This window comes from Glandiceps talaboti, chromosome 20 (genome assembly GCF_964340395.1).
Source record: "Glandiceps talaboti chromosome 20, keGlaTala1.1, whole genome shotgun sequence".
NCBI classification, from domain to species: Eukaryota; Metazoa; Hemichordata; class Enteropneusta; family Spengelidae; genus Glandiceps; species Glandiceps talaboti.
The window spans coordinates 12,786,034-12,796,775 of record NC_135568.1 but is presented as its reverse complement, the minus strand read 5'-3'; the positions used below and the strand labels follow the sequence as shown (position 1 = coordinate 12,796,775).

The 10,742-nt window shown below is 36.6% G+C and overlaps 1 protein-coding gene across 2 annotated transcripts in view; it reads left to right on the top strand.

Annotated features, from left to right (window-relative positions):
• LOC144450824 (uncharacterized) overlaps window positions 1-9,960 on the top strand; it is a 27,612-nt gene extending 17,652 nt beyond the window's left edge. For both annotated transcript variants that reach the window (XM_078141561.1, XM_078141562.1), the window contains exons 2-4: window positions 6,339-6,464; window positions 7,475-7,747; window positions 8,132-9,960. In XM_078141561.1, coding sequence (XP_077997687.1) covers window positions 6,339-6,464; window positions 7,475-7,747; window positions 8,132-8,355 — 623 coding nt within the window. In that variant the 3' untranslated portion in view covers window positions 8,356-9,960. The remainder of the gene's footprint in view (window positions 1-6,338; window positions 6,465-7,474; window positions 7,748-8,131) is intronic.
• Window positions 9,961-10,742: the final 782 nt, after the last annotated feature.

Here is a 10,742-nt window from a genome sequence, read left to right as displayed (position 1 = left end):
AATGATATCAAGATTCTTGTCGAGCCAGACGATACAATGTAGCAATGTTTAGTAAGATTTTAGTCTCGTCAGACGACACTCTCTTTCGGGTTAAGTGGTTCTTGAGAGTGTATCATCGCAAACATGATGAAAACAGCATGTATACCATATTAAACTATACCTGATGTTCATCTAAGTGACCATGTAAGTCAGTTTTACAGATTTTAATAATAGATAAGTAAACATGTATGACTAACAGATGCACAGAAATGTGGAAATGATCACATTTTGTTATAATTTGTGTGTGAATGACAGTAACTTAATGTATGGTATGTCTCCGCGGAAGTAAAACCCTTCCTTCAGGTCTGTTTATATACAAATCATCAATATTTATTCCATAAAATTTACAAATTAGGACCTACCTACCTACCACTTCCTTCCTACCTACCTACCCACCTATCCATCCACCTACCTACCTACCTACCTACCCACCTATCCATCCATCCACCTACCTACCTACCTACCCACCTCCCTACTGACCGACCGATCCACCAACCCATCCTACACCTACCTATCGACCTACCTACCTATAAGTCGACATAATTTGATGATGTAAACATCAATTCAATTGCATATGAAACAGTAATATCAGAAGCTATGTTCACCCACTACTATTTTTGAACTGTCAGATCTACTATGTAATATTGATAGACCAGTGTATTTTCACTGGGCAACAAAAAATGCTTAACATAGCGATAGATTACAGCAATTGGGGCTTCAACAAAATATTGAAGTTGTATTCGAAATCTCGGCTTACTAAGACACCCACGAAAACTATTATTATTCGATGTGGTAGATAACACACGTGGGTGATAGTGGTTCCTCTGTTTAATCACCCTGTAAATCTAGATAGCGTATATACTGAGAGTCTCTAAACGTACACTGTAAGAGCATAAACTGTTATCAGAAACGCCACCCTACATTGAGTATAATTGAACTAGGGTCCTTTCAGTAACTTATATCACCATGCCACAACACCAACTGGTTTACTTTGTGTCTATCTTAGTAGGCCGATAACTCGATTGCCGCAGTCGTATTTTTGCACTTTTTTTACAGTTGCCTCTTTCTGATTGTACTGTCGACGGTTGTTAGAATTGATGGCCGTGTGTAATCAATAGAAATAAGCAGTCCGAACCAGTTATAAACGTTTGTCAAGACATTACAAATTAGTGAACTCTTGATAGGGTTTGGTAACTAGGCGACCGCGGGTGCATTCTTGAATAATGTAAATTTGTAGACAGGCAACCCGAGTCTGACTCAAACCCCAGATTGTAGAAATGAATAATTAAGAATGAACTTTGACCCTTGGCAATCTGTCATACCTGAAAGTAGTCATGTACATAAGAAATGGCTTTTTATTTTAGATATTTCAAAAATAAAGCAACTGTACTATGTCTGGAAAAATTACGTGCAACAACATAAACCGGATCAGTGTTTATACCTCAATAAATCAATGTGACCATATGGACGAGGATTGGGTATTTATTTTGGATTTTTAATTTTATAAAACAATTTATCATGGCTTCCTACTTGGAAAATCAACATGAAACAACATATGCCAAGTCCTTGTTTGTAACACGAAAACATTGATAAATGTGTAAATTGTGTGTTATTGTACGTACAGGAAATAATGTGTAAATAAAGTGGCTAAACACACCTAATGATTTTTAATTATTTTAATTACAAGTAATCACACGTAATCAAACTATTAAATGCATTGGGTGGGATGGACATTATATTGGAAAGTAGCAGACGCATGCTCAGATTGGACGTGACGTAGTGATTATTTGTGTTTATCCAGTTTTTCAATCACATACATACATACATACATACATAATACATACATACATACATACGTACATACATACATGCATGCATGCATACATACATACATACATACATACATACATACATACATACATACATACATACAGTAACAAACCTTTTGCACATTTTTAAAAATACATTTTTTTGGATAAGTACGGACGTCGTAAGTGTAGTTTCACATATATTCAAGTAGAAAAAAAACATACTAAAGTTGTTTTATCAAATACAAAATCTAACATATACTCATTTCCCATCCATATGGCCACCAAATCAAAACATATGCAAATGTATTTGTGACAAATCTAATTGTTGAGCTGTGTAAGCCAGAAGCAACAAACAGTTTGTGGTAGTTGTGGTGTTGAACCACTGGAATGGTTTCAATTACCGCACTTATCGTACCCGACCACTTTTATGGCATCAAGTTACTAGAATACTTGAGATTTGGAGTTCTTGATAGATAAAATGATTTATTGCACCAAGTTAATCTACCACTAACCTATATTTGAGGACACCCCGTTTATTAAACTCTTGAGTGAACTGTATTCATTGCACGGTCACAGGATCCGATTTTTTCAAAGTAAGCTATTAGTGTCACTGGCGTTGTTCTACACCCTATGATAAGGTCATTAAAGGCTTATGTTAGTACTAGAGTCGAGTTCCGCAATCCGTCAGTCACAAGGAAGAGCGATCCACTATCTTGCAACTAGCTTACAGGCTGGCTTCTGCCTACCTAATTTGCATAAACTCTTGAGCTCTGTAGCCTCGTTCTGATTTCAAAAACAATATGGCGGCACCCAGAGCAACTAGCTTATATTTTGTGAGAACGAAAGTCCCTGCTGTTAAAAGGGCAGAGTTTGTGGTCTTTGGTGGTTATATTTGTTTTAAAGAGGCACTGTCTGTAAATTTAGAATGCCTGGTGGTTACTTTTTTCATTAATCATTATGTTAATCTAACTATGTTAAATCGTGTCTAATAACTTGTAGAACTGTCATTAGGTATTCAGATATCATACACCTATAAAATTAAAGTGGCCATATGGATGGAAATTGGGTATTTATTTTGATTTATAAAACAATTTTATCATGGCTTCCTACTTGAAAAATCAACATGAAGCAACATATGCCGAGTCCTTGTTTGTAACTCAATAATAACAAAAGACTGATAAGTGTGTAAAATGTTTGTTATTGTACGTACAATAGCACACTTTTTTACACATTTTTTTTATAGCTTTTTGCAATGTATTGAGGTACAAATACGGACTTGGGTCTACATTGTTTCGCTTTGATTTTTCAAGTAGGAAGCTATGATAAAATAGTTTTATAAATTAAAAATCCAAAATAAATACCCAATCCTCATCAATATGGTCACTTTGATATGTAAATGTTTTGATACCAAAAAATCAAGAAACGTCACAGTCTGGGTTACACAACATCCATGTGTTAACTTGCGTAAGTCTTGCTCGAAAACGTATGGTCCGCTTGTATCCCTTTAATGAGGATCAGTTACAGACTTGTCACTTTATGTACAGCAGTTAGGACTTCATATGCATCAACGTTGTGAAGTTGTCACATGTATTTGGATATCTATTTAGTAATAGTGGATTAGACGTTAGATTTAATGGCAGGTGATTTTCCTACTTGTTCATTGTTTTGATTTGGTTCATTTCTGTGGTAGTGCAAATGTGTGTTATCTGCAAATGAAAACGTTCAACAAACAACAGTACACTAAACGAATCCAAACCAAAGTTCCTTCTGTGAGTATATATCGTACCAATAATTAAAACAGAAGCAGAAGTTGCAAATGGTTAAACACGGCAACGACAGTAACAAGAACAACAACCACAACCACCACCACCACCACCACACAACACAACACAACACAACACAACACAACACAACACAACACAACACAAACACCAACACCAACATTGCCAACAACGGCAGTGATTAACAAAAATATTGGTAACACCAGAGAAATTTACGTCTTGAGCTGTGCTATATAAGTTTGAATCTGACACTAGAAATTACAGCCATATTTGTGGTATTCGTCATTCTATTCTAATTATTGTTGAATTCCATAGTCACTTCAGGACATACAAATCTACGCGGGGTTTTCATAGTGTCCATGTCAGGCCCAATAAGGACAACTATTTAACACACCAGCGATGTGCCATTGTAAAACTTAAAGCTCGGTGGTTCTTAGATACGCATGTCTACGTTTTGTTTGTTGGCAAACACTATATGTTACGTCACAATCACATTGTAAGGTCTTATACCTATCTCTTCTGACCACCACATCGAAGCTCGGCTTACTTACACGATGCCAACACTCACTCGGAGTAAATCATACAAATCTATGATAGAAAACAAAGTTTTGCTATAGCGTCTCTTCTTTGTTACTGGCAAGGTTTCAGTAGCGTGGGACCCCCGAGGTGAGCGTTTGAATTGGTCGATTGCCGCACTGTAACTATGTGCCGTACTTGTGAGAGATATGACCATGGGCAGGATGACTTCTCTATGAACTCTATCAATGTTCCTCAACAGAATGTCTGTTTTATATAATTTGTGTAAACCATTGTCACTCATGTATTTGTTTCTGATGAAATAAAGTTCAATCATGACTGAACCCTCTTATTGTTTTCATTCGCAATATACAATGTCGGGGATCAGGCTAGACTAGCTGTAAGCTATTTCTTGACTCCCCATTTACCCTTCTCTCTTTTGATTTTTGTTACCATTATTTTGTAATCATTTTATACGATTGGGTAAATAAACCACTATTATTTGGAGCCTAAACACAATGGAGATATACTAGGGACAATGTATCAAGGCTAAATAGTGATCATGGAGTGCAACTAAACACAACCGTATATAGGATGAAACTGACGTTTCTGGAATAGTACAGAGACTGAAAATGAAAGTGTGTACAAACTTAAATTGACATTGTTAGAATTGTGCTCAAGCAGGAAATTGCATTTTATGGACAGTGCAGTCAGTGAAACTGTGAACAACGACAACAACAACAACAACAACAACAACAACAACAACAACAACATCTTTGGCTATTCAGTATCATTCATATTTCTAATATCAAACGTTGGCTTGACATCAGTGAGGTTGATGACTGATGGCATATCATCCACTTTCTTGTTCAGCTGTTAATGATGACCCAATTACATAGGGTTGACAAATGGATATTTCCGTTCTGAGTTCCCTACACGCTCAGAGTTACAACACCTAATGAACAGACCGGAAATGCCAATGGTAAAACATACTTCATGGTTGCACTGTACGTACCACTTTTACGTGAGTTGTGTGTATGAAAGTTGTCTGTCACTATAGCAACGTTTACATAAATATTCAATATCCCGCTGGCAGAACAGACTGTTGACATTTAAATTAGTTATAAGGTACGTGTTCTGACTTTTGTGTAGCAGGACCCGGGGTGATAGCATGGGAATGACGCATAGCTCATTTGAAATGTGCAATGGATTAATCTTAGAGTGCTACATTTCTCATTTGAAATATACATATGCATTACACATATTTCTGTATTTTACAATGTCATAAACCTTTGCTGTCACATTTTTTATCCATGCACATTCACATATGGCAAAGTATGGAGAGACGTCGGTTTCCAAGGTACATTCTACATTAAGCAAATCTGCAGTTGCAATATATGCAATACCTCAGACCACTGTAGTCTGAAGTGATGTGTAGCAACAAAAACGGAGACGACGACGACGACGACGACGACACTACAACCACCACCACCACCACCACAACCACAACAACAACAACAACAACAACAACAACAACAATATAAACAACAACAACAACAAACCAGCTGCATGAACCGAATAATAAAATGTGTCTTAGAAGAATAAAATATAAATTTCTCTATTAAAACTATTACGTATCTATGCTTTCAGTAGAGACGTTGCTAGGGGGATGAGTAAATGTTTTGAGATCATTACAGGTAACAGGCTAGTCTGTATTCAGACGCGGAACATATTTTGTCGTATTCTTAAAAAAAACCTTTTGGAATATATATTTATTTATTACTAATTATGTACACATATATAACCCATAACATGCGATATAATAATCAGCATGTACAGTGCACATTCTCTGTTCTATACACATGATACAGGACACATGCTACTCACTGAGGAGTCCAACACGTAAAATATAATCCGTCTTGACTTCATCGAACGTCTGTTTTTATGCTATAAATTTCAGCAGCAAAAATAGTATTAAAGATAAATTACAAAAATGTCAAGATGACTGTTGACAGTTAAGTAACAGGAGGCTGATTTGAAAATTATATACAAGTGTACTAGTACTGTGCGCAGTATTAACCTACACCACATTGTCTGCTTGACCCTTGATCGTTGTAAAGCTCTCCTAGCTGTAATCATGATATTTGTGTTACTTAGTAATTTTTTATTATTAATTCACTTTTTTTTGCAGTTTTTGGCCTTAAATGTCATCACTGCGTGGAAAATGTTGAGAATAATGATGGCGGGTGCAATAATGCTAGTTTGGTAGAATGTACAGAGGAACAAGACAAATGCCTCACACTCACCACGTGGCCAGGTAAGGAAACGAACATTGATAAAAAAAATAGGTGTAGAATAATGTAGGTAAAAATTTCCTCTGAGAGGTAAAGTTTCGAGTAACAACTTACAATGTTACGCGAACTTTACATCTTACGTTTTTTCTATCCCTCTTTTTAATACAGTCCCAGCAGTATTTATAACACATTGTTTTCATATAGCCTTCGGTGTCTGACTTAGATCGTATCACATGGTATGGACTATTGACCCATAGTGACCTCAATTTGCATATAGGATCACTAGTCACGTTCTGTTTTCCCTAGGGCAATATTTTTGTAGCACGATAATCTCATTGGGGCTTTGCTTTCACCATGGAAAAAATATTTGCCTGAGAATGTGATGTGCTCTAATATACTAGTATTGCTTGGCACTAGGAGACCATCATTTGCCCCTTGTGCTGTATTTAGCAACTATCTCCCCCGGCAAATAGTTGCTACATAACCACCCTTCGGGTAATAGACTAGTGTCCTCATAGCTAGTCAATAAGTATGTTTTATTCACTATATATTTAAGCAATAAACCACACCTTGAGGATGTGACCAGTTGACGACATACACGCATGAGCGTAAGCGAATGCATATATGGAGTTTATGGGTATATTGTATTTGGGATTATTGTAACTTTAAAAGAACGGCAAACCAAATTGCACTTTGGAGTTTAAATGAAGTGCAGGTATAGTTCGCCCCCAGAAACTGAACATCTGTTGAATTTGTTACGATTGTGATTTCGTCAGGTACTCGCGATATGAAGTCAATGATACGTCACTAAATTACGCTTTGTGAAGGATTTATCTGCATTTTGTTCGCGCTATTTTGTGGGGTCAAGAATGATACAGTAGGCCTATGTTCAATTTCTTGTAGTTGACGGACCATAAATCAAATCCCCCCCCCCAAAAAAAAAAAATTCTGCACAAAATTTTGGGCGCCAAAATGGCTTCCTTTAATCTTATAACCGACCAGACAAATAACAGGATTGTTCAATTTCTTGCAGATGATGGGCCGCATGAGATGACCCTAGCCAAATCATGTACTATAAACACTGAATGTAGGGGGTCGGAAAATACCTATACCCCTACCTGTTATCCAACTGAAGAAGGATGGGCATGCGTCTACTGTTGCCCTGGTGATGGCTGTAACCAAGGTGGTTCGGGTAGCCTTCCACGACCTCCTCCTATTCCCCCTGTTCCAGAACCACTTGTACAGCGAATGACTGGTGACTGTGGGAAGAATTCTGAAGCATGTGCAACAACAGTTTCATGGTCAGGTATGAACATTTCAATACAATGGTCAAGTTAGAAGCATTCTAACAATTCATATGAACTTCACTTATACATTATGCCCTTTTCTGTGGTTCTCATTAGTAACCCTTCCGACCCCCATATTCATGGCGTTAATGTTAATGCGATGTGAAGCAAACTTCATATGGAAGAAGACTACACAAGCTTGTTATATACAGGAAAACTTAATTACACTGCCCCAAAACACCACCACCACCACCACCACCAACAACAACAACAACAACAACAACAACAACAACAACAACAACAACAAAAACAACTTAATTTAACACAATAAATAAACAACATGTATAAACTCAGTTTTTGAATTGAAAAACCATGTTTCACCTCTTCCTTTCATTATCTTACAGACGCAGATAACGCGGTATCAATCAACAAATTTTGCAGTAAACCTGTTAAAGAAGACTATGCAGACACAGGGTCAAGCGAACACTGTGAAAATCAATTTTGTGTTTCTTGTTGCATTTCTGAAATGAACACTTGTTACGGTAATAACGTAAGCAGCGCCCCCAAACAAACACTTAGCATCCTATACCCTCTATTATATACACTCGTTTTCTTGCCAATACTCTAGTCTGACAAAACCGTTACGTCATTCTGAAATAACATTTCGTCTTTCATCATAGAGAAATTAGTTTGGAGTGGGTTTTGTTTTGTTTTGAAGTAGGGTGAGCAGGTTGCTTGGCAACACTTGTCATACGCAATCAAACCGGAAATGACGTTTTGGGATGAAAACGAGGCTGTTGACCAAACGTTGTCGTCTGCTGCTTTGATACAAAGCCTCACCTGTTATCATATCATTTCTCTCTTTGATTTATCACAAGGAATTGAATTGAGAAAATCGATTTCGAAAAGCCATTATCGAATGCCAGAACATATATTTCTACAGATTCTCGGCAGTGTGTCTTGAACAGTGCCGTGAAGTGGTCCATGGTTTTACCATGGCAAAAAGCATGCAATGGCAAGTAAAGACTAAGAAAATGAACCTGATTCCTGTATTTTTTTATGATGTCGATAACCTCGTTTTCAAACAAAAAACGTCATTTCTGTTTAGGGTACACGTGGACATATTCATTGTCATGGCAACGATTTGATGTCGAGAACAGAATCACCATAGTAATCATTTGTATTTGTTTTCTAAAATGCAATTTTACAGAAGAACTCTTTTAAAACCGACAAAGCGTAAGTCAATCGACAGAAAAGATTTTTGAGAAAGAAAAAAAATCAGGTACTTCTTTATTAACATCTATGGTGTAACGTCTTAGAAGTTAAATCTTTAGAACCAGGGAAATTGACACATCTAGAATTCAATGCACTAACCAGTATTATAAATATAACCTACAATAATAAATACTTTGTGGGGGTTTTCCAAATGTCTCTTTGGATGAAAAATAAACTATGGATCGTGAATTTGTTCATTTCTACCAAACGATGTGTGACAGTATGTACATTTCTAAAAACAATGTTAGCTTTATAATAAACCCAATATGCAATAGGTGTACTGGTATTTAATAAATTACGTATACATTGCATGTGGATTTTTAAAATTTGTTTGGTGAGAAGAGTAGTAGTAGAAATAAAGGTTTGGTTATACAGCGTCACCCATTATTTGGTGGTGAGCTCATATTTAAATATGAATTCCATATTCCACGAGAATTTATTAACTTAACCCAGTGTCTTTATCAACGAGCTTTTATGTAAAACTGAATTATGCAAAAATGAAAGGGGAACACTACTGCCACGTACAGAGTCTATTTCCTCCAAATAAAATAATCATGGGCAGATATGTTCAGCTATTACATATGTATATCTGCTGACTCCCATGAGCCAATGCGTCCCCATATCAAGAATTTCCACGGAGCAATAAGTGGGAACAAGCTTAAATGTGATGTTTCTTGGCGTGGTTGTGTAAAATCATCATGAGTGACTCTTCAGAACTTAGAGTTACGAAAATATCTTTATTTTCTGCAGTGGCTTTCCTCTTTCGAATACGGTCTCAGTCGTATTCATCTTTGGAAGGGTTCATATGTTGCTATATAATAGGTGCAGTTATAAAAAAAAAAGGTATACGTGATCAATTTTGACTGATCATGTACGAAATGAAGAAATGTTGTAACATAGGTCATTTGTAGGTTCGATGTGAATCATGACATTAAACATTTTATTTACAACCTCAGATTCGTCCGTGACGTCAAAGTAATTTTATAATCATATGTAAGTCAACTACAATACAAATGTTGTACATCTACTCAACATATTTTGATTTTAGACCAATTTTGTATACCGCCCTCATTCGGTTGTGCACCAACTCCATACTAAGACGCTAAGCTTGGCCAGACAGTTTCCTGACAAAGCTCAAATTTTGAAAAAAGAAATCGTAGGAGTTGCACAGAATAAAGGTGTCGCCGAATCATCTACTGTGTCGCGATAGTAGTTCTACAAATGTGTACAGCAATAATTCCTATGTACGAATGCTGCGGCTAGCGTTTCACATGACGGAACTTTTCCCACATTCTTACGACTTGGCGTGTTTGGCACCAGCTAGTCAAACCTAATGTGTCATATTCTGGTTATAAGAAAGAGAAAAGATTGTATAGTTTGGCCACTAGGGGCGCTGTTCAGGAGTGGGCCTTGTTGCTTTCAAAATTGACTAAAAGATAGGTAACCGGAACATGACGTATTGATAAAAGGGATTTGCCTAAAACCCAGTATAATTGCGCCACTCTTTCGTTTCGTCTATTATAATTATACGTTTTCTTTTATACTTTCGTTTTTTGGAGATGTTCCTAGCTTTATAGGTTTCTTGTCTCTTATGGCGATAGCAATAAACTAATAGTAAACAATAGCGAGTGACGACTTTGTGATTCTATATATTTCTGATGTCACACTATTTGTCATGAAAGAGTACACCATTGAACAGTGTGTGTGAATAAGATATGATACTTTTAAACAGCTTTTGGA